This window comes from Heptranchias perlo, chromosome 8 (assembly GCF_035084215.1).
Source record: "Heptranchias perlo isolate sHepPer1 chromosome 8, sHepPer1.hap1, whole genome shotgun sequence".
Classification (NCBI taxonomy): Eukaryota; Metazoa; Chordata; class Chondrichthyes; order Hexanchiformes; family Hexanchidae; genus Heptranchias; species Heptranchias perlo.
This window is the reverse complement of record NC_090332.1, coordinates 8234993-8249554: the sequence shown is the minus strand read 5'-3', so window position 1 is coordinate 8249554 and position 14562 is coordinate 8234993. Positions and strand designations below refer to the sequence as shown.

At 43.8% G+C, this 14562-nt stretch overlaps 1 protein-coding gene across 4 annotated transcripts in view; it reads right to left on the bottom strand.

Annotated features, from left to right (window-relative positions):
- The window catches only part of fam120b (family with sequence similarity 120 member B), a 93467-nt gene that overhangs the window by 57994 nt on the left and 20911 nt on the right, over nucleotides 1–14562 (bottom strand). For all 4 annotated transcript variants that reach the window (XM_067988602.1, XM_067988601.1, XM_067988604.1 and 1 more), the window contains 4 exons: nucleotides 13123–13303; nucleotides 10719–10832; nucleotides 9304–9479; nucleotides 6306–6398 (listed from right to left, as the gene is read on the bottom strand). In XM_067988602.1, coding sequence (XP_067844703.1) covers nucleotides 6306–6398; nucleotides 9304–9479; nucleotides 10719–10832; nucleotides 13123–13303 — 564 coding nt within the window. The remainder of the gene's footprint in view (nucleotides 1–6305; nucleotides 6399–9303; nucleotides 9480–10718; nucleotides 10833–13122; nucleotides 13304–14562) is intronic.

Genomic DNA, 14562 nt, shown 5'->3' with positions numbered 1-14562 from the left:
GAAAAACTACATTTCCAATTCTAAAATGAGCCAATTAAATGCACCTAATAAAAAGAAAGGAAGGAGAATCCAAATTAGACAAAACTGAAACAGCAGCATATAGTCTGAATTAAGTGTCATGTGCCTTTGAAGTACATTTCACAAGCAGATTCAAAACTACATTCTACTATTTCACTGCCGTATTTGGTATGTGGAATAAATGTACAGCGTTCACTGTTCATCTGTCCTCACTCCAACAGCAACCTAACAGTCCTCTGGAGGCGAGCATTGTGTGTGTTATAATGAGTCGTGTGCACTATAGCGACTGCCATAGCACAGTTTGAAAAAAAAAGTCAGGAGTCAAAGTTCAGCTGCCTTACAACCGAAACTACACTCTTAACTGCAGGCCTTTTAATGAGGGCCTGGCATATGCCTTGGAAGTTCTGGATAATTAACCAACTCTTCTAGTTAGACCTTAAAACGGCCCACTCTCCATCTTCCAGTTCACTTTTTTTTTCCCTGACTGCCTCAGTACAAGAAAAATGATCATACTTCTAAAATGCAGGATGGAGCCAGATTGAAGCAGACTGGTAGCTATTTGCAGCATTCTGTTAGTGGTTGCATCCATTTTGTCCGCCCCTCCCAAGTACGCACAACCACAGGATCTAGATGTTGTAGACAAGTTTTATTAAAAGCTGTAGGGTATTTGGGGTTTCTCAGAGCTGTTTGTGATATTCAAAGCCATCTAGTTTGAAAGCAGTAAGATTCTTTTGTGTTCCCGTAGAGGGAAGGAGATATTAGTCTGCCCAGGCTGAAACAGGTTAACAATCCCACATGAACCAACTCCTGCATTTTCAAAATTCCAGTAACAGCACTTTACCTAATGATTAGCAATGACAGCTGAAGCATGGCTTATTGACTCAAACACTACTAACCACAAAGGCATTTAGAAAGTGTGCCGAATGACTGCTTGTGACCCAATGAATGATTCGCAAAGTATCCACGCATTCTGCAGCACTCCCGCGTCAGTCTGGTACCCTGTTTACAGGCCCAAGGTCGTGTAGTCTCAATTCCAGAGCGAGTCCCACACACTGGTGGGGAAGACTTGCTCCTTGTTGTACAGGATCTCCACGTAGAATCAAGCAGCGCAGGAGGAGGCCATTCGGCCCATCGTGCTCGTGTCGGCCCTTTGAAAGAGCTATCCAATTAATCCCACTCCCCTGAATGCGATCTCACTGGCATCCTCGCTCTGTGGCTGCAATTCAGGGGTCTGAGGTCTAGCACAATGTGAATGTAAAGCGTGCAGGTCTGAGACAAGCAGACACCGAGGGCTATGCTAACATTTCAAGAAATGCACCAGCCTCTCCAGTCCCATTTCTCCAATTACTTCCATATCAGTTTGACATTCCTGCACTTTATGGTCACAGGAAAAGGATTGCAAAAATCCCTAATGGGCAAAAAAACAAGGACCAACAGGATTGCATCCTCCTCCCAAATATTCCTTATGCGTTGTAGGCTATGGGAATGTGGGGAGGAAGACATCGCTTAGTACCGAGCAACGAGTACTTGGATGGGGATTTTTAAAAATTGGTTCCCGAGATGTGGGCAACACTAGCAAGGCTGCATTTATTGCTCATCCCTACCACGATTGTTGTGTGAGTGGTTTGCTAGGCCATTTCAGAGGGGCCTGTGGGACTGCAGGCCAGACCCGGTGGATTCTGTTCATTGAAGCTCTTAGTGAACCAGTTAGTTTTTATAACAATCACTCTTTTGTGGTCAGTATCATACACACTGCACTACCAAATATCAGCAAATTGTGGATTCTACCGCGGGTCCATAAGTACAGTATTGTCTGCACTGCTATATGGTAATGTAACAGTGGGATGTAACTTAAACTATTCAATGCTAAGTGAGATAAATGTGCTAATTTACTAGCTTATCTTTGTTAAATTTTTTTTGTAATTTCTCAGGATGTGGGCATCGCTGGCAAAGCTGGCATTTATTGCCCTTCCCTGAGGTGGTGGTGGTGGTGGGTCACCTTCTTGAACTGCTGCAGGTGCTTCCACAATGCTGTTAATGAGTCTGCTTTAATTTTTGCTGGTGATAAATAACATAAGGTGAAGTGGCAAACTAAGCTGCCTACTAAGTCATGCTCCAGGGAACCTGAATTAAAAGATTCTTTTCGCCCCAGTAGCTCTGTGATATAACTTGGTCCTCTTGCTACTAATTATACTGTGGGACACATTCGTAACTAGATAACGGAGATTTGTGAATGTGCAGCAGCTTTTAAGATGCAAGTGTGACTTTGCCAGTGTAACATCTGCCGAAGTTGGGAGGAGGGGTGTCAGGTCCAATGGCACCAATTCCTCTTTGTTTAAAGGGCTGTCTCTGTCCGATGTAAAACAAATGAGGAACTAGCTAAAAAATGTTTTTTTTTTAAAAAGCAGGAAGATGTAGTTGCACACCTCTGCAACTTCAAAGTGTTAAACAGCATTAAGTGAAGCAGCCAAAGATATTCCACAGCAAATTTTTATATTGTTCTTTTAATCTGGATTTTGAGAGGCCAGTGTCCAGGAGCCAGTTCCCAATTGTCTGCAGCTGAGCTACGGAAAACAGATTAGAACCCAAATCTAAAATGAGAATAAAAGCAGCTAGGAAAAGATAAAAGGTCAAAGGTGGAACTGTGCCCCTCCGACACCCAAAAAATGGCAAAACATCAGTTGAAATTAAGAATGCCCACAAATTCCACATTCAAGGTGTTTAGTGAGTTTGTTTCCAATATACACATAAAACCTTGGCATTCAGTATATCAAACCCATGCAACAGGTTACAAGAAGGACTCCCTCTGTATATTCCAGTTTTTCCTCCTCCAAAGTTGTCCCTTTATCCTTCCTTTCCTGAAGGTGGTATCACATGCTGGGATATGAATCCAAGGGAAGGATTGGCACCTCATTGGAGTGGCCATTCATACTGTGCAAGTTTGTCCAATGAGTGTCGACAAGCTATTGATCAGTGGGGCCATCACAGTCAATCCTGGGTTTATCCTCACTTGATGTGCACACACATAAAGGAATCACTGAACGAAGATCAGGAACCAGAGCTGACTTTTCCCTTCCTAGCTTGGGAATGCTTACATCAGTAGGAATGCCGCTACCCCTACCTTGGCTAAGATCAGTTAACTTGGCACAGACTAGTAATGAAAGCTGTGCCTTCTCTGATCTGTATGGCTCAGCATCACACTGGGAAGTACATTTAAACCTTGAGCCATCAGGAGCGTTCAGAGGCACCTGAAACATTTTTTTTAAAAAAGGATCCGCCTAGGAGATCATTCCATCACAGTAACCCAAGTGGCCTAACTTTTGCCACCAGGAATACCACCAACTCCTTGGGTGGCAAGAAGCTAAAATTGGACTTTTCCTTTCCTGGGAATGGATTTGTGTCCCTACTCTTCAGGAAGTGTTTGAAAAGGTCAGTGAGCATTCTTTAAAATTCCACAGTTACCAAGTAGTTGACGGGCCTACGGGTTCAGGTACAAACAAGACCTACAGCATGGCTCACATCAATGATCGGGACTCCCTTAGAGTGGAAGTCATAGTGTCTTCAGAAGCTATGTGGTGCTGAGGGCTGGAGGACCCTTAAGACTGTAGATAAGTCACTGGATCGCCTTACAGAATGGTTTCCTGTCTGCCCCTTGCACTTATGAGTGACTGGAATGCGCCAGGACTGGAGTTTCAAAACAGGCAAGGGTCTCTCCAGGAGCAATCCTCTGCTTCCTTTCCAGGGTTCATCAATCACAAGGCATAAGCATGTGTTTTGAACTGGCAATTGATCAAATCCTCATGAATAGCTCGGCAGGTCCTCTACTTTCCAACTATTCTGTTTGATGTTGTTGGGAAACCTAGGACCACTGGCCAGTTACTTTCTTTGTTAAGAAGGCAGCTCTTAGCTATTTTGGGCTAGGTACTGGCCACGTAACAAGTCGGACTGCCTGATGGGCCCTGTGCTTTGAGTGATTGTGCCAAGGAGTTCAGCTGTAGAATACTGCTGTGCAGAAAGCCTGGGACCATGTCTGTGTGAATGCTGATAGGGAAAACTCAAAAGTAAACAATATGGCCAATGATTTTTTTTGTCCTTGCAGTTGAAGCTGAAACCAAACTGAAAATAGAACCTGCGAACTGTTCACCCACTAAGCAAGATCCTGTTGGAGAAACTGGGAAGGGAAGGAGAGCCGTTAGGCAGAAGCAGAGAGCCTTTCAAAGAAATGCCTTAGTAGCAATCGAGTATTGCTGTGAAGATGGACTGAAAGGCTAAGTGGGTAGTCAGGGAAATGAAGTAGGATCAATTGATTGCGTTCATCTATAAAGGCTTGAAAACCTGATCCGAAATCATTTTGTCCACTGGCCAATGCCTGTTCACAATCGTAGTCTGGGATATTGCTAATGACTAACAAGACCCGATGCTCTTCAACAAACGCTTGGAATGGCATAACCTGATTAGGGAGCGTCAGTACGGTTTTGTGAAAAGGAGGTCATGTCTAACTAAATTGAATTCTTTGACAGTCACTAAGATAGAGGTTGAGCATGGATGTCATCATACATTGATTTTCAGGAGGCATCTGATAAGATTCCACACAATGATTGCTAGATAAAATTAAGGCACATGGAACTGGGAGCAACATCCACACATTGACAGGAAATTGGTTGGGAGGAAGATACAGCAAATCAGGACATTGCAAATCACTTCATAATCAATGAATTACTTTTGAAGTATAGTCATTGTTGTTATGTAGGCAAACACAGCAAGTCCCACAAACAGCAAATGGTGGTCTTGGTTAAGGGAAGAATGCTGGCCAGGACACTAGAAGAACACCCTGCTCTCCTTTGAATAGTGCCACGGAGTCTTTTACATCCACCAGGACAGGCAGATGGGGTCTTGATTTAATATCTCATTGAAAGATAGTACCTCTGACAATGTATCTGAGTACTGCTCTGAAGTGTCAGTCTAATTATGTGCACAACCTTCTGACTCAGATGTGATAGTGCTACAAAGAGATTTAGGGGTCCAGTTACATTAGTCATTAAGAACTAACTCACAGGTGCAAAAGACAATCAAAAAGGCTCATTTGATGTGGGCTTCATCACAAAAGGTAGAGATCTCTAAAGCAAGGAAGTACTGGTCAGACCTCACTTGGACTACTGTGTTCTGTTTTGCACACCCCAACTTGGGAAGGATACACTGGTCTTAGAAAAAGTCCAACAATATTTCATCAGGATGATGCATGGAAGGGGGAGACTTAGTAGGTTATGTTCCCTAGATTTAAGGAGTTAAGGGGTGATCTGACTGAGGTGTTTAAGATAATTAAAGGAATTGACAAGGAACAACTCTTCTCTGTAGTGGAAGAAATCCACAATAAGAGGAAATAATCTTACAAGTCAACCGTATAATTCCCTTTACACCAAGCGTTGTGAGAAAGTGGAATGCATCGATGTAGAATCAATTAAGGTGAATAAAAGGGAGATAGATACTTAAAATAAAAAAACACAAATGCTGGAAATCTGAAATAAGAGCAGAAAATGCTGACATTACACAGCAGGTTAGTCAGCACCTGTAAAGAGAAAATACAGGTTATGGCATTTCAGGTGTGTACTCTTCATCTGACTCAGATACTTACTTGGGAAAGTAAGGGTATTGAAGGATATGAAGAGAAAGCACAGGGGGATTGTGAGTTATGACGATAAAGAGCTGCCATCGCTAACAAAAGAGTACAGCGGGCTCAATGGGCCAACTGACCTTCTCCTGTTAACCCTTAGGGTTTGGAGAGAGTACTATATGGAGTTGGTGTCTAACCCAATGAGCTGCAGTAGGGATTCAGCTGCAAGGAGGTGGGAAAGGCCAGATGAGTGTGCTGCCTTAATGGACCAGTTCATTAGGAGCAAGTGAACCCTGCACTACATTCCCCAGCTAATGGTGGGACGCCAGGTGTTAATAGTATTCATGCCAAATTTTTAAAAGACTTGCACTAATTCCTTTTGAACAGCCTAGCATGCTATCAGATTTAGCAACTCATCTATACTGCTCCTTTGTTATATAGCACTGTTTGCTTATGTCACAGATAACAGATTATAACAAGGGCCCAGTATAACTGCACAGTTTTGATTTGACATAAAGTTCGCTTTTGTTACTGGTTATTAAAAGGTCGATATAGAAATAGATTTATTTGCTTGAATGTTGACACAGGTACGGGGCTCCTTGCTATGTCCTAAGAACCAGGAAAGGCACATTGAAAGTTATCAGGGACAAGCAGATGGGCAGAGTCAATTACATACCTGTATCTGAGTGAGAAGGTCAGCTGGCTTGTCCCGAACACAGAGAGCCTGAGCCAAATATGCATCCAGGTCCTCCAGACATATCGTGCTTACCTGAAACAAACAATTAAACACTTTCTGAAAATAGGCACCCCGCTAGTCCGTTTCCAATTTACCATGAGATCAGGTTGAAGTTGATCATTCTGTGGTTACTATCTCCCAAGGGTGCCATGACTTCCAGTTCCTGTAGCTAATCTGATTCACTTAACGTCAACACGTTAAGATGTGCACCACCTCTTGTAGCTTCCCTAACACATTCAATCATGAAGCAATCATCTATTAGGTTTACCAACTGTGTCTCCAAACCATTTGGGGATTCTCAGTTTATATTTAATTGACTAAAATCCCATTAAAATAACCTTCCTGCTTTCATACACTCCCTCCATCTCTTCATGCACCAATCTCCCATTTTATGCTTAGTATGTCTGTAGCATACTCCTCCAATCTCTCTCAGGCACTCCCTTTTCATTTTACTTCTCTCAGGTATTCCCCTTCTATATTCTCTTTTGCTTGTGGTCGCCTTTAAATTTTTATTTTGTCAAGTGCTCCCTTTTTAATTCTTCAACTACCTTTTTAAATTCTCTGATCTCCACTGCTGCCTCATGCCAAGGATTCTAGAGAGTGGAGTTCTCCCAACACATAGTTCAGCATTTTTTGTTTTACCTTCAAATATTGACAGCTCCTGGTGCGGTCTGTCTCTCTCCATTAAGTTACTTCAAGTTTCTTGTTGGTTGGCATCTGTGAACCTTAATGCTGCCAGATTTATTTTGGACCTCCAAAGAGCCCTTGTGAGAGCGATCATGTTGGTCAACCACAAGAAGGTCTCTCCCAATGTGTCCTTCTCCTTTCCGCTATCTGATCACAAGCTGTCTGTCCCCTTCCGCCATCTGATCATGGGCTGTTCTTCTTCTCCTCAACCTGTCAACACGAGCTACCTCTCTCCCTCCCTGCCTAGTCTCATGCTCCCTCTGTCTAGTCTCTCTCTCTCCCTCCCTGTCTAGTCTCACGCTCCCTCTGTCTAGTCTCTCTCTCTCCCTCCCTGCCTAGTCTCACGCTCCCTCCGTCTAGTCTCTCTCCCTCCCTCCCTGTATAGTCTCCCCCTCTCCCTCCCTGTCTAGTCTCACTCTTCCTGCCTAGTCTTGCTCCCCCCCTCCCTCCCTGCCTAGTCTCGCTCTCCCCCTCTCTCCCTGCCTAGTCTCGCTCTCCCCCTCTCTCCCTGCCTAGTCTCGCTCTCCCCCTCCCTCCCTGCCTAGTCCCGCTCCCCCCCTGCCTAGTCCCGCTCCCCCCCCTCCCTCCCTGCCTAGTCTCGCTCCCCCCCTCCCTCCCTGCCTAGTCTCGCTCTCCCCCTCCCTCCCTGCCTAGTCTCGCTCTCCCCCTCCCTCCCTGCCTAGTCTCGCTCTCCCCCTCCCTCCCTGCCTAGTCTCGCTCTCCCCCTCCCTCCCTGCCTAGTCTCGCTCTCCCCCTCCCTCCCTGCCTAGTCTCGCTCTCACTCTGCCTCCTCGCCTAGTCTCCATTAAATTTTTGCTACAATGCACTGTGATTATTTTCAAAACAAACTGTTAAAAAAAAAATATCCAACTACCTGGAGACAAGTACTTCCCCTTACATAGCACTGTCCCTCGACAGCTATCTCCTCTTAACTAGAAAACCTTTGTTGAGCTTTCAGTGCATGAAGCTGCTGCTGTTTGGAATTTCTTTACTAGTTCACTGATAATTACCATTCCCTTTCTCTGCAGAATTAGGGTGGCAATGTGGGACCACAATTCATGTCCGTGGCCCTGGGGAGGGGAGGGGAAAAGTCAGCCATGTTTCTTGCTCCCAATTGCTGTCTAGTGCCTCCTGCTGGAAATATATTGTGCGGCTTGTAGAACTCACAAATATTTCATTGTGAACTTCTGGCGAAGGAACTGAACTTGTGGCGAACAGTCTGCTCACTGAAACTGACTTTTTTTCCCCTCAAAATATAAGCAAAGATGAAGGAGACTATTGGGCTCATCGAGCTCATCCTTCCATAGACACGTACCCACCTGCCATTAAAGCATCCAGTTGCTTCTTAAATAACTCTAGAGGGCTTTGCAACCATTACCCTACCAGGGAGACCATTTAATGTATGAATCACTCTTTGCAGAAAGAAGTGCTTTATGAACTTGCCTTTTACCAGTTTGTACCAAGGCTCCTTTACCCTGGAGTCCTGGTTTAATTTGAAATAGTTGTTTTAAATGTTACTGCATTTACGTAAATATTGCAGGTCAAAAACAACACTGCAAAAATATTTAATAGTGTATTGATTGGTCCTGTCCACTCTGGCAATGTAGAAACAATCAGGGAAGGGAACCTGCTGTATTACCCGGTCTAGCCTATTTGTGACTCCAGTCCCACACCAATGTGGTTGACTCTTAACTGCCCTAAGTTTCCTAGCAAGCCACTCAAGTTAGAAGGCGGCCCACTACCTCCTTCTGAGGGCAACTAGGAATGGGCAATTAATGCCAGCCTTGGCAGCGACGTCCACATCCTGAAAATGAATAAAAAAACGTGGAAGTGTGACACACCCCACAAAGCTGACTTAGAAACCAACACTGAGTGGTCAGCATTTTTCCATAAAACAGAAAAGTCTGCATGGATCAAAGAAATATATAAAATGGATGAAAAAGTAACATCATAAAATATTTCCATTATACCTCTGGATCATAATCAGGGCCACTGATTTACAGTGACTGAATAAATCAAATCCTGTTCTTATTAAATGGAATCTGGGATGTTTACTGTTGTTATGAGATCACATTCCAATCATTTGTAGCTATGCCCGCTTGTTTCTGTTGACTGAATAAGTCAGACTGCATGTTTATTTAGTTGGGTTATGGGATTTGCATGGGTGCTTTGGAACTCATACTCTGTCCATCATGCCACGAAAACCGCAAATGAATGGCCTCGATCAAAACAAGCAATCATATCTCCCTACCTGCAGCGTAATATAGATTAACAGGCAGCAGACAGCAGTAGTAGTGGGCAGCTCCAGAGGAAGTAGCTCCTCCCCAAAGTCCTGTAAGCCAAAACATGCTAGAAATGTGCAGTAACGCAACTTCTTAACCTCTGACCCTTCTGTCAGCCACAAGGTTTGTAAATCGGGAGTTCCTCCTGTAAAGAAGAGATTTGGTGTATGTTACCGCCTGCTTCAGCAGGTTCAAACATACTTTGGTAAACAGCGTGTGCTGCGTTGGCTGAAATAGCACCTTCACAGTGCAAATGAACAGCTTCTAGGTACCAGTTAAGCTCCTGCGTCGGAAATGACGATCCCATCTCTTTAATTTAAGGAACGGCATAAAAGCACAGATGGGAGCTCCCCCAATGGCTCAGTTGGTAAAGTCAATTTGTACCTGACTCACATAGACTGAAGGCTCTGGGTTTGACTTCTGGTCTGCACCAAGTCAGCTGATCGCAGCCGGATTGGCGGTTGGGGCACACCTGTTTTAGGGAAGGGAAAGTCATCCCAGGTTCTTGCTATCCTTTGAGCCGCTGCTGGAAAGTGCATGCGTGCGGACATCTGGTTGTGAAGTCCCCCACGGTCAAATGGAATAGAATTTTTCTAGCTTACACAGAGGTCAGTGACCAAGGCAATGAGGGCAACCTCACAAAAAGTTCTTTTCATTTGATAATTAGACAGCATACTCACTAGGGGCATTCAAATGAAAACAGAATGCTGGAAATGCACAGCAGGTTTGTCAGCATCTGTAAAAAGAAAAGATGGGTTCTGACGGAGGATCTCTGCCCAAAAAAGTTAGTTTCTTTTCCCCCGCTCTCCTTTCAGAAGCTGTCGGACCTGCAGCTTATTTCCAGCGTTTTCTGCTTTTATCTCAGATTCCAGAATCCACAATTTTTCTTTTTATCTCAATTAGCAGGTTTCCCTCTAGAAACTGGAGAAAAGTTACAATGCATAGATTATAATAATTGTAATTAATATTGTTGGGGAATGCTGAAACTAAAATTATTTATTCTTTATTGAACATTTTTTTCCCCCGTTAAGGTTTATGTGCGCATCAAGTTAAGGGATACCTGTGCTGGGAATTTCCAGATTCTGCAGTCAGTGTTACCGTTAAGCATTCCCAGGTCAGGTACAGCACAGCCGGATGTACCAGATACCACTAAAACAGAATAACTGATCATTTACCTCCTTGCTGTTTATCGGACCTTGCTGTGCGCAAATTGGCTGCCATGTTTCCCTACATTACAACAGTGACTACACTTCAAAAGCACTTCGTTGGTTGTAAAACGCTTTGGGTTGTCCTGAGGACATGAAAGGCGCTATATAAATGCAAGCTCTTTCTTTCTATTTCTTTGCTAAATTTGTCAAAACATAAAATGTGATGAGGGTGGTACCTGGTATCTCTGGTGGTAAAGCTGGCACAAGATCTGGCTGCTGGAGCAGGTTACCCGGGTATACAAACCACTCCTTTACTGTAGGACACAATCTGGCAGCACCAGGTTGGGCATCTAGACACAAAGAATTTCAAACAGGATTATCAGCTGTCGCGGGATGTCCTCTTTTAGTTGACCTGCAAAATGCTGAACACATCTTCACAGAACAGATCTTCATAGAATTTTTCAGTGTGGAAGGAAGTCATTTGGCCTACCATGTCTGTCTGAAAGAGCTATCCTTATAATCCTATTCTCGAGCCAGTATTTATTTTGGGACCAATGCAGTTGAATCAAAACAGCAGTGCCTATTTCACTCAAGTCAGTTAAGGAGAAACTGCATTAGAATGATCACTCTGGGAACTCACCTCAACTGGTTACGGTAGTGAGTAGCTCAGCCATACAGGGCAGGATCTCAGGCTGATACTTCACTACAGTACTGAGGGAGTGCTGCACTGTCTTTCGGATTAGACGTTAAACCGAGGCCTGGTCTGCTCCCTCAGATGGACATAAAGATCCCATGGCACTATTTGAAGAAGAGCAGGAGAGTTCTCCTGGTGTCCTGGCCAATATTTATCCCTCAACCAACGGATTATCTGGTCATGTACCTCTTGAACCCACCTACTGATCACTAATCAACGACCCATTGGCAGTGTACGCATACGGACTAGGGTGAAGATATGAACGAAGTAATGGAGGTTGCCAGCTGTCCACTGATCCGTACCCCAGCAAAGAGTCAGTGACATTCAGGCGGGGAGTAGGAGGGAAGGTAAAAATCGGCAAGAAGCAAGAAAAAGTTTTCGACATTCAGTTTTTACAGCCATTCAGCAAAAGGTCAGTGGAAATTCCAAACCGTGTTTAAGATAAGATGAGAGCAATTAGGGATCAACATTTGGCCTCAGCACCATCAGCAAAGGAGGAAAAACACAGTTAGGGTTTTCACTCCTAATCGCGATCTTGTTGAAAATGTTCACGTGGCTGTCGAGTGGGAACAGGGCTGGGCTCGGTTGTGATACTGCCCACAGCCAAATAGCCTGCTGATTTACAGTGTCTTGGCTCACACATGAAGGATGTTAAGGCCTTGGAGAGGGTGCAGAGGAGATTTACTAGAATGGTACCAGCGATGAGGGACTTCAGTTATGTGGAAAAACTGCAGAAGCTGGGATTGTTCTCTGAGAGCAGAGAAGGTTAAGGGGAGATTTAATCATGAAGGGTTTTGATAAAGATGAGGAGAAACTGTTTTCACTGGCAGGAGGGTCGGTAAGCAGAGGATACAGATTGAAGATAATTGGCAAAAGATCCAGAGGGGACATGCCTCTTTTGTGCCATAAATTTTTCTATGTTTCTATGAGGAGAACAAATTTTATGCAGCAAGCTGTTACGATCTGGAATGCACTGCCTGACAGGGTGGTGGAAGCAGATTCAATAGTAACTTTCAAAAGGGAATTGGATAAATACTTAAAAAGGAAAAATTTGCAGGACTATAGGGGAAGAGCAGGGGAGTGGGACTAATTGGATAGCTGTTTCAAAGAGCCGGCACAGGCATGATGGGCCGAATAGCCTCCTTCTGTGCTGTATAGTTCTATGATTCTAAGAATGGCCACGTGGGTGAGGTACCAGAGGTTGCTCGGTGTCCATGGAACTGACAAGACGTAGAGGAGGGGAAAAATAAATTATAAAAATACAACACATCACTGGCTCACCACACAGCTTTTCTACTATGCAGATATATTTTTGCAACAGTATGTACAAGGTTTTGCAGAAGAGCAATGCACAAAGACCTAGCTTCCATATGCAAACCTGGTAATTTGTATTGGTTGCACAAGGTAAGAAATCAAAAAGAGATAGCACCCCAACAAACATAAGTCTCTTTTTCAAATCACTAAGTACAGCGGGGTTATTTAGATTCTGAGCATTTATTTCTGCTTTTTTTTTTAAGTGGTTGTGTTTAAATGAGCAAGTGCTTATGACATCAGGGGAATTGGCATGGTGGAGTGGCTGAGTGCGATCATGTGAGAAAACTAAACTAACCTCAGCTCCCTTGATGTCTCAAATGATAAAACTGACCCCATTTAATGACCAAATTCCCCTAAGAACTGCACGTAGAAGATTCGTCCCACAGTTATTAACCTGGGGGTTCAAGTTGATGTGTGTGTGTGTGTGTGTGTGTGTGTGTGTGTGTGTATGATAATTCAGCATCCTCACATTGTCAGGTTCTGTAACTCCACCAGGTTCACCGAGGCGATTATCAGCACTCGATTTCAGCAGAAATAAATACAAGGAGGCTAATGGTCAAAAGCTCACTACCGCATATGAAACATTGTCACCCCTCCATTAGAAACATCTAAGTATCTACAGGAATCCTTACTTGGTTCAGCTGCTAGAAGAATGCCATAAATGGACTGTCGAGCAGGTCGGTAAACGATAGCTTGTCCAGGAAGTTCAGTGTCCAGCTCATCTTCCAGAGTGTTGCTGCACTCAACCTCCCCAGCATTCAGGACATTGTAAACAGTGTAGCTTTCTGCTTTGACGTGCTGCTCCCTTGCAACCTTATTAAATTTTTAAAAAATCAGAACATAGATTTAACGAGAATACCATTTAAAAAAAATTCGTTCTCTGGATGTGGACATTGCTGGCAAGGTCGGCATTTATTGCCTTCTCAAGGGCCTAGTTGCCCTTGAGAAGGTGGTGGTGGGCCTTCTTCTTGATCCACTGCAGTCCATGTGGTGATGGTGTTCCCACAATACTGTTAGGAAGGGAGTTCCAGGATTTTGACCCAGTGACAATGAAGGAACGGCGATATATTTCCAAGTCGGGATGGCGTGTGACTGGGAGGGGAACGTGCAGGTGGTGGTGTTCCCATGCACCTGCTGCCCTTGTCCTTCTAGGTGGTGGACTTTGAGGGTTTGAGAGGTGGACTAGTGCCTTCAAGGATTAAATTAGGATCACAAGTGGGGTGGTTTATAAATTGTTCCCTTTTACAATCCAGAAAAGTGGGTTAGCTTTAAGATAAGAGTTATGAGGGAAGGAATCTTTGGGTCTCTTTGTTTAGTGACGTCATAATGCATTCATAAAGATTTCCTGTGTCTGGTGTTTCTGGTGAAATCTTTTAAAATGTATTTATGACTTCACTGGAAAAACTGCTGACTTAGGAAGAGGAAAAGACTTTACGGTCCAAACAAGCCTATTCCTTTTTATAAATCACTCCTACCTGCCTGCTCGCTCATCATTCCCTTTCTCTTTCCACAGTTAAGGTGAGGGATAAAGGAAAGGAAAGGATTTGCTTTTATATGGCGCCTTTCATGACGTCAGTACGTCCCAAAGTGCTTTACAGCCAATGAAGTACTTATGAAGTGTAGTCACTGTTGTAATGTAGGGAAACGTGGCTTAGCAAGATCCCACAATACATGACCAGATAGTCTGTTTCAATGATGTTGGTTGAGGGATGAATAAATACTCCCCCAGTGCTGCACTGAGGCGTCATGTGCGCAAGTCGCTAGAATGAGGCTTCAACCCATGAACTCAGGAGGTGAGAGCACTACCATTGAGCCAAAGCTGACACATTAAGGTGCACGTACTAATAAATGTTAACTAAATGGCTAATATGAAGCTCTGCATTTCTTACACTGGGCATCAACAGTACAAAGAAACATTACTTATTCAGCAGCACCTCATATATTTGTATAACATTAATAAATATGATTACAAGACCCCAACATACAAATGCAATTTGCTTCTAACTCAAGCAATTTAAAAATAAAAATCAATTGACAAAATCATGGCCAACCAACTAATACTGTTACTGCCC